At 41.3% G+C, this 27,598-nt stretch overlaps 2 protein-coding genes across 4 annotated transcripts in view; one reads left to right on the top strand and one right to left on the bottom strand.

The window, feature by feature from the left end:
* The window catches only part of WDR26 (WD repeat domain 26), a 33,027-nt gene extending 13,412 nt beyond the window's left edge, over positions 1 to 19,615 (bottom strand). Inside the window, exons 1-8 of one of the 2 annotated variants that reach the window (XM_030499772.1) lie at positions 18,965 to 19,615; positions 17,277 to 17,376; positions 17,103 to 17,159; positions 10,415 to 10,551; positions 9,722 to 9,819; positions 8,746 to 8,902; positions 6,825 to 6,881; positions 3,746 to 3,884 (exon numbers count right to left, since the gene is read on the bottom strand). In XM_030499772.1, the coding sequence (XP_030355632.1) occupies positions 3,746 to 3,884; positions 6,825 to 6,881; positions 8,746 to 8,902; positions 9,722 to 9,819; positions 10,415 to 10,551; positions 17,103 to 17,159; positions 17,277 to 17,376; positions 18,965 to 19,329 (1,110 nt within the window). In that variant the 5' untranslated portion in view covers positions 19,330 to 19,615. The remainder of the gene's footprint in view (positions 1 to 3,745; positions 3,885 to 6,824; positions 6,882 to 8,745; positions 8,903 to 9,721; positions 9,820 to 10,414; positions 10,552 to 17,102; positions 17,160 to 17,276; positions 17,377 to 18,964) is intronic. The other variant, XM_030499773.1, reaches the window with a different exon arrangement.
* A 369-nt stretch (positions 19,616 to 19,984) lies between these two features.
* Positions 19,985 to 27,598, top strand: part of CNIH3 (cornichon family AMPA receptor auxiliary protein 3) — an 84,866-nt gene continuing 77,252 nt past the window's right edge. The window contains exons 1-2 of one of the 2 annotated variants that reach the window (XM_030499769.1): positions 19,985 to 21,404; positions 24,537 to 24,631. The gene's annotated coding sequence lies outside the window, so the exon portion shown is untranslated. Of the gene's footprint in view, positions 21,405 to 24,536; positions 24,636 to 27,598 lie in introns of both variants that reach the window. The other variant, XM_030499768.1, reaches the window with a different exon arrangement.

Raw genomic sequence — 27,598 nt, 5'->3', positions numbered from 1 at the left:
AAAGTCTCTCTACATCTACTGCATTACAGAACTACTGTTATCCATATTTTACAGAATTAAGTTACTTTCTTAAAATTAAAGACATGCTGGAAGCCTGTTATGGTTAAACAGAGAACCAAAACCTTCATGTACGCCGAGAAGGGAAAACCTCCAAGTGCCAATGTTTTTACAAACTCGAGTGTATCTTGTGCGTGCTGCTCAAGAAAGAAGCTTTACAGAAAGATATTTTTAAAAGCTTCCTCGAGAGGTGTTCTTATTTCAGAAGTGTTGCCTACAGCAAGCTGTTGCATCTTTTCTGCCAGACTTAGTCAATGAAGCATACTTCGCTCACGCAGAGCATCTTGTATCACCTTTTATGCTACAACTGCTGTCTTGTCACAGGAACTTGGACTTTGAAGCAGCTCATCAATATAAATAGTACAGCTAAGATACTTTAAACAACCATACACTGGCTTCCTAAATACAGAAACATGCTTCAATACTATGTCAGCACTGACTCTTAACACCACCACACACATACATTAAGTAGAACTGAGCTTGTTAAACTGTTGAATTTTTGTCAAGCCACTTGGAAAAGGGCAAATGGATTTCTCCCCCCTTTTTTTCTGTATGGGGATGTTTATACCTCCTACTTCTCTTCAAAACCAGTGACTTGTTTGAAATCTAGCTTCTCAAATTGTCCTTTCTCTTTGTTTTAGTATTAATCAGCAGAGCATCTCTTGATTCTAAAGAGAAAGAACATGGTCAACAGAGGAAGAGTGACACAAAGGACCGTTTCTTAGGACCAGCTACAAGGGATTTGGTGACTCTCAGCCAACCTGCAGTTTTGATAGTTCTGTTGGCTAAAAAAACCTGAATTCCTCAAAAGAAAGTGGGCTAGGAATGATCTTCAAAGCACAGAGAAAGAGGGGCAAATGAATGGACCTCCTGAAGGCTCCTTTTCCATTCTAATTGTTATTCCTGGTCTGCATTTGACACTGCTGTGTCTATAGCTAAACTGATCTGTAAGGAAACTGAATCATGCCTGACATCATCTCACATCCTGCAGCTTGCCTACAACTTACGTATTTCTTTTCACATCAGGATTAAAGCAGCCCATCACTTCTGCGTCACATTTGAGACTCATGAGGAGTAAGATACAGGGGATATTCCTCTTCTAATGATAGGACTCTGTGGCTGTTACTCTCTCTCACGCTGTGCCCATATTTCTCTCCAAATACAGCAAAACTGCTATACTATGTTTTGCTGCAAACCAACAGTCAATGGTATTTCAGGAAAATGGCCCCAAATTTAGTCAATCTGCTTCCCACCCACCACCTAAAGAAATCTCAGCACTTCTGTCCCTTACATATAGCTTCCCACGTTTTTGATATGTAGAAAAAACCCACAACTATTCAGGTATCAGCATAAGTCTGCAGTAGTTGGGCTTCTTGGCTGAAAAGCCAAAAACCTGTCAACAGTTTTTAGAAAGTGCAGAAAAAGAAGGTTTCTGTAAGGAACAAGTTAGAGAACTCCATCAAAGAAAATGCACGCCAGACAAGGTGATGTGCCTACTGTGCTTATCCTCTGTGCACTACAGATTCTGCCACACAGTCAAATAATGTGTTCCACACACAAACCTAGTTCACTTGAGACATTATTTAATGCTGCTGAGTCTGCATATGATATTTGAAATGAACAAATGAAAATGAAAACAGAAGCATGTGTTAAGACAGCTTATATATATAGCTGGGTCTTAAAAGAGAAATAAGAAATTCATGGTATGAAATAAAGAAAACACATGGAAGCAGTTTCATTACACTTCAAGAGAGATTACTGAAGAAAGAGAAAAGTGAAAGATTCTCACACACATGATGTGTGTGTGGAAAAGAAATACTGTTCTTTTAAAACAGTGTTCTCCCATCACTTGCCCAGGCAGATTTGGATGGATGTTTCCCTGTCGTTTATATATATGTGGATTAAAATCATTCTAGATTCCTAAAGCCTTGAAAATCTGATTAAACTTATAATTCAAAAGGAAGTGAGAAGCATGCTCTGGCAAATATAAAAATAAACCATTTGAGTTGTGACTTAATGTTATTTAGGCATCACCTCCCTGAAAGGGTTTAATTTTCCCCCCTTTTTGTTTTCTGGTACACAAATACAGAACATAAAACTCTACAAAGCTACTTTCCCACTATTTTATTAGAGATTTTGTTCCTTTAGCAACCCTTGGTCAAAAGGGTTAGTCTAAACCATTCACAAAACATTTATTAGGTTTGGTTAACCAGATATTAGCTAACAAATCACTATAAAATGGGCTAATCAAGATGAGGAGTATTAAAACCCATCAGTATAAAAGGAAGATAAGCTTCTACAATCAAATGACAAATCAACAGTAAAAACATTTGATCCTTAATTTACTTAGAATTATTTTGTTTGTTAAAAGCCCGCAAATAAACAAAAACCAAAACCCCAAAACACCCCACCACAAAAAACCCAAAACCAGATCACTTCTTAACAGCATCTTATGCCTCTGTGCATCTGCTGGCCCAGAGCACACTGACTCCAGTAACAAACCAATTACAACAGTTCTATGCTTGAAAAACCTATAGCACTTGCCGTTAGTTCAGGGGCTATGTAACAACTATGCACATGGAACAGGGGGTTAAGTTCACCCATCTCCTTAATAGCAAAAAGAACTCAAATTATACGGCTTCCTAACCTGTAGTGGAAGAAAAGGATTAAGTTCAGCTCTCAAATCTTACTGAGAGCCAGTATGGAACAGCAAAGATCTTCATCTTCCAGTTAGCACACCAGTTTGTGGATGTATGGTTCAAAAACCTGTAAGAATCTTATTTCTGATAGTGTTTTACAAGCATTAACAACTTCACATATTGTGTGCATATGTTCAAATTTATGCACAATTTTCAATTGTTATGAAATATATGGACTTTCATATCAGTTCTACAATTAAAACAGTCTTAGATTCACTGCTCAATCTTTTTATTTATGTAAGAATAGATACAGGTAGGAAAGATAAATCTTGTAGCTGTAGAATATTTCATTAAGAGAAACAGTGCCATGTATTACTATCAAAATCTAAAACCACAGTTAATGAGGAAATGGATGGATATACTTCTATATGTCAGTGAATTCTGATAAGTGTTTAAATCTTCAGCTCAAGCCAAGGCCAACCTTAAAACAGCAACTCACATGAAGTGGTGTTATACTGACACAACTTCTGTCAAGCACATAAACCATATTACTACTCAGAAATAAAGTAATAAAAGGTGAAATAGATAAAGCATTTAAATCTAAGTGCACTAATAGTAAAAGATAACTGAAAAGAGTTAGTCACATACATAGATCAGAAGTACTCTTAGTAAGAGAGTGACATAGAAGAAAGGTTCCTCACTGTCATTCCACTCTCACTCAATGCTTTTCAAGGCCTTCAAGCTGAGAAGCTGCCCTGGAGGGTACCAGCAGGCTCTACCCTGTGGTACTGGCTAGGGGCACATGAAGTTCCTGCCCCAAAGCAGCCAACAGTTCAAGCCTTACACTCAGGCATCAGGTTTTCAAGTGTCCTCCTTCACAAATTTAGACTGACCATGATCTTCAGACTTTTACACCCCAGAGAAATACCCTAGCCAGCAGGCTACGGTACATGTTAGCCTGTCCTACAAAAATCAAACCATCCTAGCAAGAGAAACTGGAGAGGAAGGGAAAGACAAGTCATGCGCATTTTAACACGTTTCATACTTACTGGATCAACCTGCCATATAATAACAGTTGTGTCCTTAGATCCTGTTGCTAGTTTAGTGCCATCATTGGAGAATTTACAGAACCACACTTCATTACAGTGCTCCGTTAGTATTTGCTGTGTATAGCATGGGAACTGTTTCCTGAGGAGAGAATGGGATGAAGCTGCAGATTAGTAAGAAAGCAGTAAAAGATTTTTTTTTTAAATCAAGCTAGTAAAAACTAAAACAAGAACTTATTTAAATGCAAGACCAGACAACTTAAAAAATTACTCTATTAACAGCTGCTTCAAGTAAGTACAGAATGAAGTGTCTTATCTGGTAAAAAGCCCACACCTCCAAGTGATAACTGATTCTATTCTTGTAAGTACTATTCTTATTCCACTCACATAATTTGTTATGCTTTCATATAACTTGGAATAAAACGGACCTCGTTAGGAATGTAACAGCTTATTATTACTGTATGATGTATAGAAATTACTGGTTCCTCTCTGAACTTTACATGCAATGTTTTATTTAAATGCGAGGGTTTTGTAAGTATCTAACTCATTTAGCTATGTTTTGCCAAATTTTTAGAAGCGATTCTTACATAAAAGTTGAGTAAAAACATTCTTATTTCTTTTTCTTGAACGTGATCTTGCAGAAAAAGTTCATGTTTATCTCCATTTTGTGCCATTTTCCACTTTCTTTGCAGATTACCACATACAATATCTAAGCTCAACTAAGACGATATATAAGCTTTCAACTTCAATAGTTTTCCTTCACAAAATCTACATCCGGTAAAACTACATTATTTTGTAAAAGTGTTTATCAAAAAATATTATGTGATAAACTACTGAAGAAGCATCAAACATTCCTCTAGAGCTTATATTTAGTATTCTAGCTACACACTGAGAAAAAGCTAACAGTCAAAATATTAAGTTAGGTAAGAAATGGAAAGTTTTATTTACAGCTTGCCTACTGTATAAGCATGTGAGAGAGAAGATGAAATAAATGTAGGCTTTTACAGCAAATGACTGCTTTGATTAAGTACTACTGCAGTAACTACAAGTTCATTGTTCGGATACACTAAAAGATAGTCTCTAACCAGGGGCATTTTCTCTTGAACTGCAGGGATACTGAAGTGGTTTAGTTTTATGTTGAGTTTTTATGGTGCCCAGTACAACAGAGCAACACACCTCTAATAGAACACAACAGCACTAATGTAACCCTGAGTCTCTGTGAACGTACAGTTGTACTTACCACTGGAGATAAACTGGCCTAAAAAATCCCCCCTAAAAGCCCAAACAAAATACCAACATAAAACCCAAAACCTTACTTCCTTTACATTTGTGTTCAAAAGGATAGTTTGGTGGTAGCCAGACTGACGGACACCTGAAAAACTACTACTTACCAGAAGCTAGAAAAAAATTCTGCTTAATACAGTGTCTATATCCTCTCAACCCATTCTCTTGTACTAGAAGATGCTTCCTAGTCCATGCTTAAAGGCTATCGAGCAGCACTAAACAACCACACACTCCCTCATTTCCTGTCTTATGGTAGAGAAGGATAAACAAAATGTACATATGGATATCTGCAGTTGGCTTCCTTGGCTATGTCTGCTTACTCATTTACAGAGAAAGACAAGCCTGTTCTGCTCCTGCTTTAAGCTGACCAGGAGCTGCCAAGTTGCCACTGGAACACTGAGCCCCAGGTAAAAGGCCCCACTCATGAAAGAAGACAGTCTTCCTGGAAGTCTAAAGGCCTTGCCTACTTCCCTCACACAGATATGTGCACCTACAGGAGGTGTGTTTCATTATTATTTAGACATATTGTAGTAAGTTAATGTTTTTTTCCTCAGAGCAGCAGTTTGCTCTAGAAGGTGAAAAAGTCTTTATCCATAACTCACACATTGTACAAGGGGCACACTGTGTTCCAGGAAAGCCTTTTCAGCATATTTAATTTGAAAGAATACTCTATAGAACAATAGCTCTTGTATTTTAAAGCTTAAGAAAAGCAGCCAAGGTTTTGTAGAGATGAAAAGCAAGCAGTAAGATGGCCTTTAGGTTCCCAAAAAGTGTAACAAGGCACAGTTGATACGGCTGCTGCAGACACATCCCAACGTTGAATTATGCTATTCACAATCCAGTCGGATTCGAGTGCTCTTCACCTAACTAATGAAACACAATCCAGCAAGTTTGACCTCACAGATAGCAAAGCACACATTAAATAACCCAGAAGGAAAATTAAATTCCCAGAAGGAAATAGCAGCAGTCTCAAAACAAGAAACCAAAACCAGTTATCCAACAGTTTCTGGGTTGGGTAATTAGATATTATTGTAGCTCGAAGGTTTTTCTTTTGTTCTTTTTTCAAGTGTTTCATACCAAATTGTTCTGTTCAGCACAACACACTCGAATCATGTTGTTCACATACTGAAATAAAGTATCTAATAAAGTTATCTGGTTTTGTATTTACAGAAGTCCAAAATTCTAAATAAATAACCAAACAGCTAGGTTTTTTATTCCCTGTACATACAGTGGAAGATTTATTCCTCAACTTCCACAACAGTTCTTTTTCAGAAATGCTACATTAAGCTAGAACCCAGAAAACAGAGGCATTCACCTCTCATTTGGGCTTGTTTGTAAACCAAGCCTAAAGTTTATTTACGTGAAAGCAAGACAAAGGAATTCAGTGGGGACAGGACAGGAAGGAGGAACAACACTACAGGACCAAACTAAACCCCCAACTAGGCTGAAGGCTCTCAAACCAAAAATTATCCCCAAGAGCATCAATTCCCTATTATCAAAGCCTCAGACACAATAAGATGAAATTCCTCACCTTCACTCCCAGCAGTTTCTCCCTTTTATCTCCCAACTCTTACGAAGTGAATAAATTTTAGTTAAAAATTGTACCTATTAGTGCAATTCAAGCATGCTTGATCAAAATACTGCCAGAAGTCCAAAGCAGATTAGTTTCAACTAAAAAAGGGAAAGTTGTCAGTGTTCTATCATTAAAGCAGTACAGAACTTAAATTGTCTAAGCTATTAGACTACTGTTACTTCTGTCAGTTTAATCAAAATTTGGCTTCCACTGTCTTTAACTCACCTCATTATGCCCAAGCATGGCAGCACGTACAGCGCACCACATACTGATCTCAGACCCCTGCAATAGGTAGGTACAATAGGATGAGTTGAGGACAGAATGGAAGCCTTAATTTTGAAGTAGGTTGGGCTTCTTTTTGGTTTGTGGGGGGTTTTTTAATTAAAATAGTTGTAAATATCTATGTACGTATACATACCAAATATACAAGCTTATCAAGTACCACATTAGGTGAAAAAAAAACCCAACCAGAAAAAAAACCACCCAAACTATGGACAAACTTTTATGTCAGCAAATAAGATTCAGATGGGTGAAATTCAATTCCAGATTTGTAACATATAGTATCTTTTATATCTAGCTTTACCTAGTCTGACTTCAATAAACTATGCTCTTTACAGCTGGCTTGAAAGTTCTTTGGGGTTTGATTGATCACATCAAACCCCCTACAGAATATCCAATGTTATTTATAGACTTGTATAAAGACTAAAATGAAATCTCTTTTCATTCATCCGATTTTAAGACTCCCTTCTGAAGTGGAGAAGCCACAATTCCAGTATTTGATCATTTCCAATAGCTCTTAAAATGGGGAACAGTCAAATGTCTGTGCACACACAGACAACACTGCTGAAACAATGTGATGTAGCAAAATTGCAAGCTAGATAATAGTCTACAAATGTTACTTGAATACATGAAGCACCCAAGATACTGATTTTAAAATTTTAAGATGGCTACAGTGAAGTACTATGGTACTCTGCATCTTTAAACAGATTCCAAGTAACCTAAAAATGTAAGTCAAAGCAGCTCAGTTCAGAAAGGTTCTGTAAGAAAGTTTATCAGAACTTAATGAACTTCTTCAGATAAGCTAACCTTAACATGAAAAGAATTGCCCTGTAAGCCCAAGTTTATCCTGTTACATGAACACACATAAGGCTACTGTATACAGCCCTTATTTTTTTAGATGGCCTAGCTCTCATTCCAATATTACACCAGGCACAGCAGCTTTCTATAAAAGCTGCACTGAGGTTTTATTTCCTTAGTAGAGTTCTGCAGGATGAAGAAAAAAAGAATCACTGCAGTCAGCCATTTGTTAAAAACAAGCATCTTCCTGCTTCATGTCGACTAGAGTATGGCATCTTGAAGATTCAGAAGCAGCACTGATTTTGTTAAAAAGTTATCCAGATAGTCCTAAGAGCTAACATGCAGGTATAAGAGACATTCGATTCTTACTACCTTGCAAATGTGAGAAAATAGTTCTTTTTATCATTCATGTTACATATTACATGTATTATATATTGGTGTTCCTGACCATGGTAGGGGGGTTAGAACTAGATGATCTTAAGGTCCTTTCCAACCCTAAGTATTCTATGATTCTAAACCAAAAATGTCTACTGCCCATTTCCACTCTGTTTTAACCTTTGTGTCTAAAAGCACCTCACTGTCCCCTATTAAAAGCTGAAAGCTGGCTTCATGAGCGTGCTTCAGGAGGCTTTCTGCATCACAGTAAACTTGAAGACAGAGCCTGGATAAGTAACATACTACTGATTGTCCATTGGGGGGAAAAAAACCAAACCAACCAACCCAAACCAAAGAAACACAGCAATGATGTTGATGAATGAACAGACTGGCTGTCTAAAATTAAAAGAAACAAGTGTCTAAGGATTAGCATAGAATATATTTCTATTCATACCCATTTGATTAAAATTATAAAGCATCTATCTGACCCTATTACCCCATATCCAGCTACCACAGTCTCTTACAGACACCTTCTCTACTCCCTGCTACTAATCATTTAATGAGAATGGTCTTTATCCGGTCAACTCCTGTTAAACCAACTCAGAATAGTTTTCATGTTTCTTCTAACAGTAGGTTATTTCAAGACAAAGAAAAGATACTTTTGCCCATCTTAAAAGTCACAAGGGTTTCTTACCTACTACAAACATGATCTATTAGCAGCGAGACAGAATCTAGATTGCTATCTAGTTTTGTATTGTGATATAGGCATCGGTCCCGTTGTAGTTCCACAGCCTGACGTAGCAGGTTCTGTAAACGCCTTGGAGGAAGCATCACTGACGGGGGTAGGTATGCTTTAAAAGAGTTATTAGGGGGGAAAAAAAGAACAAAAAAGATATGTCAAAACCAAGTTACACATAAGAGCGCATTTTGATTTGAGTGTTTTTGGAAGAGGAGTCAGTAAATAAAGCTTAAAAGCTACAGGAAGAGTACACACAGCTTGTCAAATTTACAGCTATACATCTGGAATGAGAAGCATGAACTTGTGGAAAGCAGAGTTACAGTATATGTTGTCCTGGCCAACAAGCACCATTTACACAAGCTAACTCAAGCCCCAGTATTTAACAAAATCTGTAAAATCATAAGACAACAGTATCAGCTGTGTTCATTCAAGAAATTCTCTATTAACAGTGTCAAAATAAAGAATACAGTGAGTTTTACAACTCTGATACATAGTATTACACCAGCCACAAGAAAGAGAGAGGAGACACCATAATTCATAGCAAAGCCTGAGATCACTATCAACCCTTACTAGTATCACTAGTGTTCCCACTACCATCACACAGTTTCAGCCTCTCGGTTTAGCTGACATTTACAAAACACTCCCTCTCCCCGTCCCCCAAAACCACACATTTGATCACCAAGTCACACTATTGCTGCATGCAGCAGAGCTAAGAAATAAGAGCTCCTATTACAAATAGTTTATCAGAGACAGCGAAAGGTTAGATACAGAAGACCAAAGGGTAAGGGCACCTAAAAGTATCCCCATTAACCAAGAAATACAAAACCAACAACCAGCAAGTGGAGTTTAAGTCAATTCCCTGGGATATGTCATGTAAGATGCACTGGATTTACAGAGGTGGGAAAAAATTCTAAACACTTGAACATCTTACTCTGGAGTTTGTCCAAAAGTTTAGATCTGGAAGCTGTTCCTTTCCCTTCCCACTCTGCTTTTGCACGTAAGTCTTCTGCATGGCTACACATCAGATACCTGTTTAAAAAAAGCGCACACACACCAACAGACCAAGTCTTTCTGGAACCATTATTTTAACTTTTAAGCATTATATATATCATAACATTCTTAATGAGCTGGAAAACAGGTGACTTAAGCTTGAGACTGATAGGAAAAAAGGCAGGGAACTAATCCACACAAACATGCATCATCTTCAGAACAAACATCTACAAACTGGTAATAAAAAGAGAAAGCAAAACACAGATTTTAGGAAAGGTAGAAATGTCTTATTTTCAGGCAAGAACAAACCAGACTATATTCACCTACTTCTTCAATTATAAGGTAACAGGCTAGTAATTCTCAAGCTCAGATCACCATACATACATGTGTATTAATTTGGGCTCTAGTACTATAAAAGTAAATCATAATCAGGTTGCTTTCAAGCCTTTGAAACAGAACACTGTCTACTGAATAGTCTACTTTACTTACCATTTTAGCATATCTCATTATAGCTTATTAATCAACAGGGTTAACAGCTTTGATACAGTTCGAGTCCTTACGATGCCAGGTATCAAAAGCTATAGAATTCCTTAGAAGCTTCCACTAAGAGAATTCTCAAAGTCCAAACACTTACCCACTGAGGACATGAATGCGTTCTGTATTATATTTCAGAGGCGTCAGTTCACAGCGTAGAACTTGAAGTGCCTCCAGGACCTTGCCATCCTCCAGGTATTCCAGGTACTTCTGCTGCAGCAGCAAAAACTTCATCCTCTGACATGACAGAAAGCAGCAGTCAGGGGAAAAAGGTTGACTGAAGTTTCAGAAAACGTTTGAGCCTAAACAGAACAGTAGAAACCATTCTACTATGCCCTTCAGAAATGCAGCTATATGTAATGTTTCATTACTCAATTTCTTTTTGTTGGGTTTTCAATAACATTCTAGTAATTAAGTTAGCCATGAATTTCCTTCCTGCCTTATGGGGCTCCAAGTATCTTCCTACCTCATTTCTCAGATCCCCCCCTTCACCTTGTCTCATTTTCGTACTGACTCCCTTTTCAGTCACCATTCTTCAAACCCTGAATTAGATAGGCCTCCCAGGCTTACGCTCTATCAAGAAAAGCACCCAAAAGCAGCTAATCACATATTTAAGACTGCATGACAGCACAGAACACAAAAGGCCAATTCGACATGTTCTCATACTGCTTACATAGGGAGCTGACATGGACTGTTTGCATAGCTGCATAACATACAGCAGTGACAAACTGACACTGCCTGAGGTTTGGTTTTGTAGTTCCATGTCAAGTTGTTTTCCTTGGGTGTTGTTTTCAGGATTACAGGGAAGAAAAAAAAAATAGTTTCCTATATTTAGGAATTGCTTCTCAGAATTAATCACTGCTATTTCATAGTGTTCCTTTCATCTTGAACAGTTTTTTGGTTGTTTTCTTAAAAAAAAGAAATTAAATCAAGCCTGCTAATGTTTGTGGATAGAAAAAGAAAATAATATATTCATTTACTGTATTAGAAATTCCTAGGACTTCAGGCTTTTCTAATACCAATTTTGTACAAACACAGTTTGGTTATTTCTGGATGAAACCAACTGTCCTGTGTTTGCACACCTTCTTTACTGCTAGCAGTTACCAGAGAGAAAAGACATTTCTGGTCCACAAGACTCACTAAGTTACAAGAGGAAAATGTACGTCCTTAGACATATCAGTGAGAAGCAGAATGAAGATTAATGTAGCAAATTACATTTGCTTTTCCAATGAATACACCAGAAGTTCAACGTCCTGTTTCCTTTGCTTTGTCAGACCTTAGGCACCTCACTATTTTCATGCTCATATTTGGTCAATGTTTACTTAGTTTCAAACACACTGTTAGCCTCCTTAAGTAGAGGGATAATCAGGAAGTTTAAGACACTCCTATCATACTAAAGCTGACATGAAAGTTTAAGGTCTACTATATGCAAAATCCAAAGTTCAAACATAAAAGCAGTTTTAGCTTCCAGAGATGTTCTGTTCTTTGAAAGAATAACGTTTCCACATACAGTGCTATTAACTTACCACACAGCTTTGTGAAGCGTAAAACATTACATAGTAAAGATGATTTATGTTCAAACATGTCTGTAGTGCTCTATTGTCCTGTGTGTGATGGGCAAACCCATATTACATTCCCTATCCAGCTCTTTCGTTTATTTGAATTTGGAATTGTTAAAGTATTACTGTACAGTTTTTCCAGGCGAGACAACATTTTTTGGTGTTCTGACATGCAGAAAACCAAAAGAAAGATATCCCAATTATTTATGGCCTCGGTGGTTGGTTCCATGCAGTAGGCCAGCAGGCCTCACGCTGTTTGCTTATACACTACCAGCAGGAGGGATAAGAGCTTCCTCTCCTAACTACGCATGTGCTCACAAGGATGCATGGAGATGCTCACATACCATATTTCACTCCTTTCAGTCACCTCACGCTGATGATGAAAAAATAGTCTGACACCTCCAATTTGTAATAAAAACTATAATGTCTCCAACTCTTCCTTCTCGATTCACTGCATATAATATGTACTAAATTTATATCATCTTTCCTTTAAATGTGGCAACTGGATCTGGATCTAATTAGTCTTTGTCCCTCCCTGCTTTTAGGACTTGGCATGTTGCCAAGTTACCCCAAGAGGTACAACTTCAGTTTTGGGTTAGAAAATATGATTTCAAAGAAAAGTCATTAGTGCCATGTGTGACTGGCGTATTAGGAATAGAAAAGCCTCTAGAACAACGTGGTACTGTATACTTTGTGCAGGAGCCTACCGTTAACATAATGGAAAATTAGAGTAACAGGTAAGAAGTTTTAAATTGTAACTTATCTAAGCAAAAGGTATGGACTAAAGTGTGGACAGGGAAATTAAATTGATTTTATAAACTATTTTGATTGCCTTACAGCATACGCAAACAATGGAACAAACAGAGCCTCCTTAAGGCAAAAGCCACATTCCAGTGACATCCTATTTCAAGTCAATTTTTGTATCAGGACACTCACGGCCTCCTACTTCTTATTTTTGTGCAACTATTGACTTTGCTGACAGATTTCACTGAACAACTGAATTTTATCTTAATTTTCTCTCAACTACTTATAAGCCCTACTAATAGTACTGCTAATTACTTCCAATACCACTTTCTCATGGTAGAAAAGACCATTTTGAATACATCACCTCTTCTAGAGCCGAAACAACTCTTCTAGAAGAGAACTGGTCACAATATTAGCAACTGTAAAGTAAAAGCACAAATGCCACTATTTAAGTAAAACAGAACAAGTATAAAACTAATCTGACACAATACACAAGAAAAACTTACTCATGCTCCATATTCTTTAGCTGCCTTCCGCAGAAGGGAAATAAGAATTACCATAATCCAAATTATACCATGAACAATGTAACAGAAGTGCCTGGGACTTGTTGTCATCTCAGTGTTTGCAACAGAAATTCAACATCGTTACACGCTTTACTGCTGAACAAGTTAAATCCAGCCACCACCATTGCTTAGCTAATAGTAAAGATTCTTCACCCTACAGGACCCACAGAAGAGTCCAATACAACAGTTTCAGCACTGCAGTCTGGCTGGGTTTGTTCATTTATCACAACCTCATCCTTTCTTTCCACTCTATAGAGAGTATGAGGATAAAAAGTGTATTTGTTGTTTCTAGAAGCTATTATTTAAGTGCAAGTCAAGCCTCTGATCACCCTGGGGCAAAACTAAGAGTTAATAGATTTACATAGGAGGATTTTTGTTTTAATGTATGTACTATTACCATTTTGCTTTCTTCAAACTACAGCCTTCAATTACTAACATGAATGGTTAGTACTTTACTCCATTGTCCTAATTGTTAGCAGCAAAGCCCTTGTAAAATCTTAAATTCTAGGAAGTTTTGCCTGCACCATGGTTCACCAGCTCCAAGTAAATGAAGGTAAAATCCTCAGCAACACATCTGTGAAAATAATAGGACAAGCATTCTATCACAGTCAAGAAACTGGGCCATTTTGATCACTAGTTAGAGCAGCAAATCTTCAGAAGTTTAAAGAGTAAAACGCATAACAACCTAATTTTAGGATTAGATTTTGGTATTATTTTTGACCTGCATATCTTAACAAGCTCCACGACAGTTTTATTACTGTACTAAGAGTTCAAAATAAATAAGTAAACACTGCTGAAAGAACTCTTCTTTGAAACAAAGAGGGTAACCAAGAGACATGCTGAAATTATCAGCTGATGTTTCAAGACAAACTCAACACAGTAGCTATCTGCTTATAGATCACAGAACTAAGACCCCAATTTTCATTACTTTGTAGTCTTTTATTACTTTTTAAATCAGTGTTTTACAAGACTATCAAGCACTTAAAAGCCATCCAAAACTTATATGTAAGATTTGATACATAAAGGGCAGAAAATATTCTGGCCTATAAAATTTAACAAGGCTTCAACCATACCAAATCCTGTCACTTAGAGTAATTAACTCCCTGCCCTTAACGCTGGTAGCAAGAGGAGCACCATACAGGCAGGTGGAGCACTTGCTCAAACAACAAGATATAAATCACTTTTTTTGTTGTATTGCCTGCTGCAGGCTGCATACCTCCAGAACTGGGGGAAAGCCCCATTGAAGTAAATGGAAACAAAAAGAGGACAATTTAGAAGTATATTCTAGATGACTATAGGGGCATCATCTCCAGATGATGAACCTAGGAAGAACTAGGTTCAATTAGTTACCCAACATAGATGCCATAATATGCTTGAGTAGCCCTAAAGTAAGCACAACCTTCAGCTGGTTTGAAACTGGTATTTTCTAAGTGTTACTCAAGGAAAAAATAACATTCTTGAATCAACTATGAAGTTTTCCTACAGATTGTCTCAAGACAGCTGTATCTTATATGCTGGAAAAGTAAACATGACTAATCACATACTATACAGCACTCAGTTGTGTTGACACAAATAGAAATAGCAGGCTGCCACCCCACACACCCCCCCCAACATATCAACAGACAGCATCAAAGGTTTACAAATTGAGATCAGCCATTTCACGTGTAGTTTTTTCACCTGCAGAACTTGCAGCACTTTGTAGAAATAAGGAAATTAAAACAGGAGTAGCATTTTCAAAATACATATGTATCCCATTCACTGACCAGACATTTCAAAAGCAGTTATGTATCCTGGTTATTTTCTCCAGGTCATATTAACTATAAGGGGGAAAAAAAAAAAAAGAAAGAAAAAAACCACAACAAAACCAAAACAACAAAACACAAACAAACAACAAACCACAAACCAAAAGCAAACCACCAACCACACATACACACACACCCTACTTTAAATACTCTGTGTCATCTAAACTTTTAGGTAGCCATTCTTCTTGTATGCACACATTTTTGAAACATCTAGTCATACACTATGAGTCACAAGTCAGGAGTCAGGAAACACAAAATCTAATTTTCCATTATTTAAAGAGTTACCTGCAGCAGCATCTCGTTTGGACTTTACTTAACCAGAACATTTATCATCTTTGTTAGCTCTGACTTCATTGCAGTCAGGATTACCTACAGAGGATAAAGCATCCCTCCTCACCTATAATGATATTTCATTAGTTTTCCAGGTGCTGACTTTACTAATACCCACCCATAACCTCAACCATGTACAAAAATGGGCGGGGAGGGAGGTGAAGACAGTGTGCACATTATAGAGCACACAGGAGCTCAACTTATCTTTGCAGATCAGTATTGCCTTACTAACACACACATGTAAAGACATTTAATACTGTTATCTGTTTTAAATTATATGAAGCTTATATAAACGAGAATAACTTTGAAGAGAAAATAGTTAATATTCAGTTCAGGTAAAGTTCAGTCTAAACCAAGTACTTTTATTCCACTAAGTTTTGTTCAAACAGTTAGACATCAACATTCAAGAACAGCAGGTTTTCAGAGCCCTCCAAAACAACAAAAGGAAAATGTCCCCTTTTTCCTCAAATTAAGTTCTCTAAAAAGTACAATGCTCAGTTAAACCTCAACTCCCAGACATGTAAAACAGTTCCAATACTACAGAGAAACTTCGTAACTTCAGAAGTTAGAAACATGAGAAAATCTGCTTCAAATGACCATTCATATCCACATACAGTGGTTTCACGCTTTCTGACTCCAGAAACTACTGAAAGCTGCATGCAACATTCTGAACTACTTGAACAGTAAATCTTACCTATACCAAGTCTCTGAGAAAAGAGAAAGTGAAGCACTAGTCTAAATAAGAGGTGCTAAGCTTTGACCAAACTAATAGAGTGTAAACTTCTGTCAAGTACCTCTGATGTTGTGTTAAACATCTGTTTTTCCTACTTCACTTCCTGTTCTCTTTCTGTCCCTCCCCCACCAGACAGGAAATTGTCTTGACAACAAATGAATCAGCTAGAAGTAGAGCTAAGCAGCCATCAGCTGATCCTTCATTGTTTACAGTCACACACACTTCAAAAAGCCTTGCTACTGCTTTCTTCCGAAGTGACCATAGTTGTTCTAACTTCATTTTGTTAAAATAAACGTTTAAACACAACAGAGCAAGCCGTTTGAAGAGCTAACCCTAACCATTCTATGATTCTAAGTAATGACTTTCATCTCGAGATAGAAAAATCAAACCAAGACACACTTTGCCCAAAGTAACTGAAATTGTAACATCACACGTTGTAATCATCAAGTCGCAGGACCTACTAACCTTTTATATCTAGGGTCAACTTAAAAAACAGCCAGCCAAAGAGAAAAACTCTAAATAAAATCCCAAACAGCATTACAAATGCATTTGCTCTTCAGAAGCCATCTGGAAAAGCAACAGTATTGCTCATGTTCTACAGCAGCCTCTATCTTCTTGTAATGTGCTATTACAATGCCAACTCTATTAGTGTTACTGCCTTTCATTTCTAAGCTTCCCTCAAGAAAACCTAACTCCCATAAACATAGAGATTGTGAGAAGTATTTCAAGTTTGAAATTAGTATTCAAGATAGGCGGTTTCTGCAGAAACTCACCTATTTTAGGACTGTTACAGGATATTTTATCAGTTAAGCACGTTTAACAAAGTTTAAACATTCAGTACACCAAATATTAGCCTCGATACTTTGGGGCTTCCTATCTCACATTCTAAAAAAGAATTAAAAAGTTGAGATTAGTATGATGTTTGAGATAGCATGCAAGCTGCTTAAAGTCAACAAAGAAAACAAGAGCTACAGACAACCAACTCCATAGTGAAAGATTACACCACTACAATTAGTCCAACTATACAGCTCTGAAAGAGTTCAAGTGTGCCTCTTACCACAATTGCATGCGGAGAATGCACTAAGGCCTTAAGTTCATTCAGGTCGTTCTCAGCCTGCAGAAATCGGCATAAGAAAAAAAAAAAGTATATAAGGAGGGTGGATTTTGAATTCTCTCACAGATACTATAAATTTAAACAGTGGTTAATACAGTCCTATAAGCCCTACGTTACCTTATCCCATTCTCCTTCCATGACATGATTGCGGAATTTGGTAGCAGAAGGATGTTCTAAACGACATCCTGACTCTTGCATGAGGAGATCAACAGTCTGGCTGCAGGAGAGATACAGTGTAAAAAAACCTGACCAGTTTTACCCTCACAAATATACCGCCTGCTATGATAACAGTTAACCATATTTAAAAGCAGCTTTAATAAAGTAAGAATACTATGACCAGATTCAGATGCTTATCCAAAAAGACTACCTCAGTTGCCTGAGACATGTAAACAGCTACCTATATCTAAAGCAAGTTGTCAATGAGCTTGAAAGCTTCGCTGAAGTACCATAAAGTATGTGACTTACCAGCCACCAAAAACAGCCATCCCTGCACAGAAGATAAACTTCATGAAGGAAGATAGACTAGAAAGCTGTTAGCTACACTCTACTACCCCCTGCCTCCCTCCCTCCCCCCCCCATAAAAGAACATGGAATGCTACTACATCTGCAATAGGCCTAACTTTTCCTTCTTCACCACGTATTAAAGACTGGCTCCTTAAAATAAAATAAACAAAGTCATGAACCTATAGCCCTCCCCCTTTTACACTAAAAATAGGTTATTTACTGTGGTGTCGTCTATGAACAGTCACGAGTTGTCTGCTGCTGTAAACTTGCCTCTTGTGTCAGAGGCAATTTATTTTATGTGCTAAGTTCTTTATTATTGACCCATTCCACAGTGGTTTGGAGACTTCTTTTGTGGTAACTACGTGAAGACTTTAGAGGGCTTCTCTAGCCTCCTTCCAAAATTATGACGTGTTGGCTTTAGCTTTACTCACAAAGAGAGTGTTGTGATTAAAATCTCAGACTTCCCCTACTCCACTGGGCAATTATTTTTCCTATTCTGATTTTAAGGAAGAGCCAACACCACTCTTTTCTAATCTACAGATAAGACTGTTATCAAAAACATGTGTCCAGCACAAACCTTCAGAGGCCTTCGCCATTTATGAAGGGACGAAGGCTTTCCAGAGCGAAACCAAACATCTTATTTAAGTGGCAGTTTAGTTTGTGCTCGCTTCCTCCAAGCTGACAAGCCGAATCTTGGAGCTCATCTGCAAATAGCCACCCCCCCCGCCCAGCTCGGACTCCATTATGTTTACCAGATAACTTCTCCCCCACTAACACATTTGTATTGATCAACCCTTATCGGTGTGCAACTCGACTTCCATATTGCCATCCCTGGCAGAGGAAACTCCCGGCCTGTCCCTTCGCAGACACCGAGCTGACCGGTACAGGCTTGGAAAACACATCTCTGGCTCCATGTTGGGGCTATTTTGTGTGCGGGCCTGCCCCACCGCTCCGCCTCGCACCCAGGCGCTGCTCTCTCCTCCTTGGGCACTACCAGGCTGCGACGGGGCAGGTTTTGCCACTAATCCCCACAGGGAGGTCCCTTCCTCTCCCCCCACCCCAGCTCCCCGCTTCGGGCAGCCCATCCTCCGCGGGGACCACCGGCCTCCTGCGGCCCCCTCCCCGCGGACGGAGGAGGAGGACGGCGGGGCGTGTGTACGGGGCCTCCCCCGACCCCACGGAGCCCTTCTGTCAGGGCACCCGGCCAGAGCGGGGAGGGAAGGAGCCCCCCCCCCCTTCCCCCGGCCGCGCTCCCCCTCGCCCACCGCGGCCTCGCCGCCTCCGAGGCCGCGGGCACTTACTTGAGGCCCAGGCTGTGGAGGTGCTGCCCGATCAGCCGGATCACGTCCTCGTCAGATTGCGAGAGCCGCTTCTTCTTCTTCAGGGCGCTGCCGCCGCCGCCGCCGCCCCCCAGCTCCGCGGAGGCCGGGCCGGGGCCCCCGGCGGCGGGCACCCCGTTGTTGACGCTGAGGCCGCCGGGGCTGCCGCCGCCGCTGTTGGCCGAGGGCAGCAGCCCGTTGGCGTGGGCCAGCTGGTCGCTGGCGGCCGTGCCAGCCGAGGCCTCGCCGTTCTGGGCGCTCAGGCAGCCCAGCTCCGGGCCCGCCGGCCCCTGCGGAGGCTGCTGCTGCTGCTGCTGTTGGCCCCCTCCTGCCCCGTTGGCCTGCATGGCGCTGCTGACGCCGCTGCCGCTGCTACTGCCTCTGAGCGGGGCGGCGGCGGGGGCGAGCCCGGCGGGGAGCGAGGGGGACTGGGACGAGGTGAGGCCTGCTCTGCCCGCGGAAGCCCCGGGCTCTCCTGCTCCCTCCACCGCCGCCGCCGGGGAGGCCCGGGCTTTCTTCCGCGGGGGCGGGGAGGCTCCGCCGGTGTCCGAGTCGGAGGAGGAGGAAGCGGAGGCCAGAGTTTCCTCACCGAGAGCGGCCGTGGTGGGAAGCCGGGGGGGCGAGGAGGGGGAGGCGGGGGGGGGGGAAGGGGGGGTGAGGGGAGGCGGAGCGGAGCCCTATGCCCCCCGGGGGTCCCGGAGGCAGCGCCGCCGCCCGCTCGGGGCTCCCTCTGGCGATGGCGGCCGCCGCTGCCCTGAGCCCCCGCCCGGCAGCCCCAGGCGCCCGGCCCGCTCCGCTTGCTGCCCGCCGGGTTTGTCTCCTCTCAGCCCAGCTGCAGCCTAATGGAGTCCGGGCCGGGACGTCACAGGAAATTCCTATACTGCCCCCTACACACACTTCCGCCGCCCGGGGCTGGGGGTGGGGTATGGGCGCTATAGGTGCCGGGGGGCGCGATGGGGCAGGCCTCAGGGCCGCCGCAGGGGCTTCCCGGGTCGCCCTGTGCCGCGCTCGGCCGGCCGTCGGGGCAGGGGTCTGCCGGCTCCCATAGGGGGCTGCAGGCGTCCTGCCTGAGGGGGGGTCCCTCAGTCCTGGGGCGTGAGGTGGATGGCGGAGATGTGTGAAGGCGTGTGGTGGGCGCACACGAGGTGTGGTGAGTGCCCACCGCCCGGATGCGGCTCGGTGGGACTGGACGTCCCCACAGCACGGCGGAGGTGACCGGGCGGAGCAGGGTTACGGTAATTTCCTGAAGCAATCTGGGTTTTGTTCTTCTAAGAAAAGGAGAAACGCTCAGTGAAGTTGCATCCTGTCATTGCCCGGGTTGGTTACTGGAAGGGTTTGGACCCGTCGCTGGTGTTGTCTTCTGTAGTCACTGTGTGCATTGGCATGGAAGCAGGGGGAGAACGGTGATTTTCATCTTCCAGGAACATTGAGGGTTGGGGTATGCTTGCCACGACATGATGTCAGAAAACATTGGGTGTTTCGGGCATCCCAGTCTCTGTCCCAAGGTGTCTCCCTTCTCTTTACTCCTGTGCAATGGAGGACAAACTCAAACTTTCAGCCAGGTCTCTGGTCAAAAGTCATGAGATGAGTGAAATCTTGGTCTTTAAAAATAGGGTGGTTGTGTGTTACTTGGTTTAGAGCCTAGAATTTTCATGTTTGATATTCTCAAGCTTTTATCCAGAACCCAAAGGGAAATAACAAAACTTTATTTTTTTTCTTAGTGAAAGCTGAGATTAACATCTAATCATCCTCCCCTTGAGAAGCTGAGGTTTTAGGAGCACTAAGTGTTGACCGATTTACATTAAACTGTTCAGTTTGGACAGACAACAGTGCTTTTGTTCAAGTGGAACTTTGAAGAAGTTTGACTGTGGGAAATCACGGGCCCAAGACCAGTGGAGAAGTCTGTGAAGAAACAAAAATCTATGAAAGGAATGAAACCAGAGAAAGATGAGACCACATGGAGGCCTGCCCGGTGGAAGTAGATACTGTACTTCGGCCCTGTGTAGAGGCCACAGAAGGTATTTGACTGTTAACAGCTGAAGCACTTTTACACCAAAGGGAGAGTTGGAAAGAGCTTTGTTGCTGAGCGCTGCCCAGGTGTGGCTGTAGGGTTAAATTCAACCCTGGTCTTCCAGAGAGAGGAGTATGTTGATTTTGTGTTCCTTAGCTCACCAGCCATTGCTGGAGAGCACAATGTGCTTTAGCCTTCGCCACTGCCATATGTCCTCTTACCTCCATCGCTTTGTCTTTTCAGCATTCTTGAGTTGTTCTTCCTCAGTCCTCCCCCTCCCCAGGTGGCCATCACTGAATCTGTGATTCAAAGATTTGCGTAGAGATGAGAGGAACAGTACAGAGAGTGGCACAGACCCTGTGGAGGCACCTGAAAGTGAACTCTAAAGAGCAAGACCGGGTTTTGTTGAAGGTAAAGTTGACCATTATTCTTTCCTGCCCTGTGCCTTAGTGTCCAGGGTAGGGGTAAAGACCCCTTCCTGCCATACATTTGTGCCACTGTCATGCTGCTCTCCACCGCCCCAGAGCCTGGCATTGCCTAATCATCCGCTGCTTTTGTTACCTGCATGTAGCCTGTTGCTCCTACACACCAGCTCCTGTCTTAATGACCTTGTGGAGAGTATATCTGTGATGAAAGAAGTGCAAAATCCCTTCACTGTAGCTGGATGATATCATATGGGCAAGTGGCTCTATATACTCATCTGTGGTAGAAAAGGGTCTCACAGGGTCATTGTTTCCCCCATCCATTTCAATTAAATATCCTCAGGGAGCAGGAGTAGTGTTTGGAGCTGGAAAGAACCTGAAAGATAACTTTTAAGAGGTACATATTGCTGCGTTACTTGCAGTGAAAGTTCTCCTCCCCCCCCCCATCTCCTTCCTTGGAGGAGAAGATACCCCAACAGAAATACAGAAGGCTGGAGGAAGAAGCTCAGTGTTGCTGGGATGGTACAGGCCCCAGCTCCTGTGCTGCTCCTTTCCTCCTTTGTCACCTATGGCTTTTCCTAGTCACCAGGAGGGGGTCTTGAGACACATCTGTGGCTAGCAGACCTTCTTCCCTATGCTGCAGCAAGGAAAAAGAGAATCTGGAAAGGGGCAGTGGCATCATGCTTTGGCAGTCTTTCATCAGCTGAGCCCTGATTTGGATCCTAATTCTATTCCACACCCTTATGAGAGAGAGGAGATTTAATGACAATCAAAATAAGCATGCAGCTTTTTGAGCAATGAGGTGAAACAACTGGTAAATACAAAACACATCTCACTTGTGACAGAGGACTTGCAATAAACAGAAGTACGCATTCATCATATTCAAAGTTTCTCAAAAATAGAGAATTAACACAACAGTTCCACAATAAAAATTGACAAACTTAAAAACACCCCTAAGAGGAATTTTAAAGACAAACCTAGGCAACCTTAAACACAGTTCTCATAATATCAGCCATGTTACTGAAGTAGAGAGGTAATACATAACCATGCAGAACATGTACAAGTCTGACTGTCTTGTAATTCAAACACCTTTCTGTTGTATAGGCCCATATCTTTAACAGAAAAATGTTGCAGAAACACTTATTAGTTGTGGTGGAAGTTTAGAAGACGGAAGAGAACAATCACTCCATATGAAAAACAACCAAGTGTAGAATATGTTGAAAAATGGTATCTTTAGATGTAAGAATATGTCTTGGGACAGTGTAGGCTAAATAGAAATGCTTGAAAAGCAAGAAACGCTTCCCTTTTCTAGGTGTGGAAAGTTAAAAAAGAAAACTACCCTTGAATTTATCATTTATGTGCTGACTAGTACTAATCCAATTTGGCTATTTGGTTTGCTTTTTGTTTCCATTTTGTTTTAGAGGAGGATGGGACAGAAAGTCCAGATCTGAATAATAGGAAGGAACTCTTTCATTAAGGGGCTGGGTTTTTTGATGATAGCCATGTGAGGCTGCTTTGGCAGAGCTGAAATATTACAGAATATTAGAGATGGATTAGCAGTCAAAGCTGCATGATGAAGCTAATGAATCGTTTGATTCCCTTTTATCAGGTGTATGTATGTATATTTTTACTTTCCAAATCCTTTCCAAATTTTTGGTTACTGGAAACAAACCAACTAATAACAAAGGAAGAAAGAATCATTTAGAGCAATGGCATTTTCCACAGTACCAACTAAATAAGCACTTGAACAGGCTTATTTAGGGTGCTTGCAACTTTCAAAAGATGGAGTATGGATGAAAAACAACAGCCCCCCTTAAATAGCATTTCTAGAAAACATTCAACAGATAGAGGATTTGTGAGCAAATTACATTGGGATACAATTCCATCACCTTAGGCAGAGGATTTTAGTAAAGGGGTGGAATATGAAAAGCCAAAGCTTGGCTGGAGTTGCAACTGAGAGAGAATGTGAAGGGCTACAAAAAGGGTTTCTCCAGGTACATTGACAGCAAAAGGAAGGCAAGGGACAATGTGGGCCTGCTGCAGAATTGGGTGATTGACCTGGTGAAAAAGGTCAAGGAAAAGGCCAAGATATTCAAGGCCTCCTTCACTTTGGTCTTTACTGGGAAAAAAACTTCCACATCTCCCAAGCTTCTGTGGCCGGTAGTAGACTTTCGGGAAGGGGGACTACCCACAGTAGAGTAGGATGAAGTTGAAGTCCAACTGAATCAAACTGGTTATATACAAGTCCTCTGGACCAGATGGCAAGCATTTGAGCATTGGGGAAGCTGGCCAGTGTTACTGTGTGCTCACTCCCTGTGACATTTGAAAGGCTGTGGCATTTAGAAGACTACCCATGACTGAAAAAAGGCAAATGTTAGGCCTTTAAGTTCAGTTATGTCTGACCCAATGTCACTGACTGTGGGCTTAGTGAACAAGAGGAAATCACAGTATGCCATTTAAGCTTGACTTTTTTAGGCCTTTTGATAGGGTCTTCCTCAGTTATCTTATAACTGGGGAGATGTGGATGTGGTGCGCAGACTCTGTGTGTGAAAAACCAGCTGTACCACCAGGCTTGAAGGGTAGCATTGGTTCAAACCTCACTGGCTTGAACTCTGACTGATGCCCAGTTAGGAGGGATCAGGGATCTATACCAGAGCAAGTCCTGTTCGATTTGTTCATCAGTGGCTCAGGTGGGACAGAATGCACCCTTAGCAAGTTTTCAGCTGATCTCCACACCAGACTGGTGAGATCAGTTGACATACTGGAGGCCACAGCTGCCATTCGGAGTAGCCTTGGCAAGCTGCAGGAATGGGCCAGTTAGAACTTGATGATGGTCAACAGAGACAAGAGCAAAGTCCTGAACATGGTGCAGGCTATCCTCATGCAGTGCTGCAGGCTGACTGCCAACTGGCTTGGGAGTAGCCCAGCAGAAAAGGGCCTGGCCATCCTGGTGGACAAAAGAAGTTCAGCATGGGAGTTCAACACCTACAGAGCTGCATTATCAATATACCCAGCAGGCATGGGCTACTAAGGTGTTAGGGGCTGGAGCACATGATGTATGAGACACTGAGGAAGTGGGTTTGGCTACACTAGGATCTAATTACAATGTTCACCTTCTTAGGGGGAATTACAGAGAAGATGGCACAAGGCTTCTGAGTTGTGCAGCAACAGGACAAGAGACAAAAGGGAGAAGTTGCACCCAGAGAAGTTCCAACTGTGAGTAAGAAAAGTTCAAAGTGAGAGTGGCCAAGTACTGGAACACCTTCCCAGAGTGGCTGTGGACTCTCCATGATGGAGATACAACTAGACTGGACAAGGCTTTGAGCAACCTAGTTTAGCTTTGAAGATAGCCCTGTTTGGAGCAGGAGGTCAACCTGCAAAGGATCTTGCCCAACTTTAACTTTGCTGTGATTATAAATACACTTCTGAGAAGAATCCCTGTGGTATGGGGGGAACAATATTGATGACTCAGTAATTGTCATGTCTTGGGGGATACTCTGTCCCAAAGCTCCAGTAGGAAGCCTTGTAGATGAGCTCATGTGGCAAGGATAAGTGCATTAGTGCTATTGTAACCTAGTTAAATATTAGGTAATAACACTGTGTCTTCTGTCCACCAAATTCGTGTACATACACTGATGGTGACCTCTGCACTCTCCTGGGCAATCACAGCATGGTGTGGTAACAAAAATAAATGCCAGAAAGTGCTGAGGATGCCATGTGGTACGGAATGTCCTGTTCCAAACAGGGTGTACCATATTATATGGTCAATACAATTTCTCATAGGAAGAGAATATGTATGGCATGGCTTTCCCTATATTTCTGTTGCCATCAGTATCTTTCTGGATGTGCAGGATGCCATGTATTGGGAGAAGTCAGGCTTCTCTGCTTGGTCAGATAAAATATGCATGTGCAAAAGGTCTGATGCCAGACTGGTACTCACTGTAGAACTTCTCTGAGCATGCACAGCAAGACAATATTACATATACTGTGAATCTGACATGTCAGACTTGCTTTGCATGCATGATTTATCTGTCTGGGACTATCCTAGATATCAGCTTGCAAAATCTGGCTGTGTATACTGTGGTATATCACTCATTTTCAGATATGTGAGGAGGTTATGTGTAGCCAGGATTTGGAAAGATGGTAGGCCATCATTTCAGTGCTTCAAGGAGATGTTTCCACACTTACAACAAGCAGAATTACAGTGTAGTTGGACTTTTGGTTTTGGTTTTTTTTTTTCCCTCCACATCTTGATAGGCATAAATGTTCACTCTAACAGTTCCTAAATCCCCTTCTGGCCATTGTGTGCAGCAGGAGCTGGCAGGTATTCCACAGAAAAACCTTGCACTGATTTTGTCCCATGGGGCTTTCCAAGCCCGTTGTTTAAGAGCGTCTCTTGTAGTCTGTGTTCCTTAATATTTGTGTGTCGGTTTCATGTCCAGGTCTCAGATGGGTTATCGGTGTTTTTGTGTGAGATTAGATTTATCCTTCTATTGTTGCAGTTATTTTACTTTTCCTACTGGAGGGCCGCTCCCCTGCCTTTTACTTCTTGCTGGCTCTCAAGGCAATTGTTATTTCAGGCTTGTTGATTGTGTCTGCCAACTCCCACATAGCTCCTAGAGCCTAACCCTGAGTGGGGTAACACACCACTTTCTATTGCCTATCCATTGAATCAGGACCTGCCTCTCCCCAAAGGACATGTACACTAGTCCTTTCTCTCTGCTTTTCTGTTTTCTCTAGAGGGTTATATTGCAATGAGCTCTTACACCTGGAACTAGACTTTCAAGACCGGGCATGTAGACTGTAATATCTCATATCCACTCTGGAATGGGCAGAGAGGGGAAATTATTACGTAATCACCAGCAGATTATATCTTAACATTAAGCTTGTGAATAGCTCCTTGGAGCCCTGGGATTACTTGGGTTTTTTTTTTTCCTTCTTAATCAGGAATATGTGGTTTTCCCGAGCTCATGTTTAAAAGCAAGTGAACCGCCAGATCCGCCTTACTTGCTTTGGACAAGAGACTAAAGGTTAGCGTTACAAGAATGTCATTGCATTACTATTTAAGTGCCCCTTATTTTAAGGGATATCACTAGGTTTTGTAGCAACTGTATCTTTGCTTATAGCTTAAAATACAGCTTTCTGTACAAGCTTCTCCCTCCTTGGTGTTGCATAGTATTTACATCAGAAATAGAGAGACAAAATTAGAGAAAGGAGTCCTTCATGTGGCTCCATACGTTTACCTAGTAAAAAGTCTTCACCACTTCATCTAATTTGTAACTGTTTTCCAGTACATCAGCTCTGGCACTTACTCTCGTACTTAAGACCTCATTAAGTTTCAAATAGCTGCTGTAATAAAGAACACAAGACACCACCAATAGCCCAGCACAAAAGTGCTTGTTCTGCATACTTGAAAAAGAGTGTTGTTCCAGAACCACACTGGCCTGAGATGCAGGAGGGGAGAACAGAGTCATGGCCCAAGAGCATTGCACTCAAACTCTCAGAAGGACACTCATGCAAGACAGAAGCTCCTTCTGAGCTAGCAGTAAGAAGTAAGATGTTAGACCCATGTGATCCCATGGCCTTTAAATGCTACATTACAATTTGCAGAAGAGTTTCTTCAGATCCTTTTCTAAAGGCTCGTAGTGCCTTATAGTTTAATATTTTTTGTCTTTGACTAATATATTTGGGTCTTTGGTACTAAACCAACCTGATTTCTCAAGTAGAAAACGTAATATTCCCCAAATTTTCTAAAATGCTTGTTTTTTTGAAGAGGGTATAATATGTGGGATATAGGCAGACACTGACACTTGTTTGGGGTGATTAATACACTTTAATTGAATCTTTGCCTCACAAATAATACAGGAATTTCAAATACATGTAGATTAAACCTTTATGCTTTTGTGGCTTCTCTCTTAAGGAAGACTGCCAAAAAGGTTTCTGAAGCATGGCGTGGTAGGTAGGTTTTACTGACATTCATTTGGCTGCATTACTCATCACCAGTTTGACTAATGGGAAGGACACCCTGTATGTTATTATTACTATTTTTATCCATCAGCACGAGATGAAACAATATACATCTGTAGAATTTTCAAATTAATTCCTAGTTTTCTATAAATACTACTACCTTCTTTATAAGCAACTCCTATTTAGTAACACTTCTTCAGAATGCCACATCTGAGG

Source organism: Strigops habroptila, chromosome 10 (assembly GCF_004027225.2).
Source record: "Strigops habroptila isolate Jane chromosome 10, bStrHab1.2.pri, whole genome shotgun sequence".
NCBI classification, from domain to species: domain Eukaryota; kingdom Metazoa; phylum Chordata; class Aves; order Psittaciformes; family Psittacidae; genus Strigops; species Strigops habroptila.
Note: the sequence above shows the minus strand (reverse complement) of the source record. Positions and strands in the feature narration are given on the sequence as shown.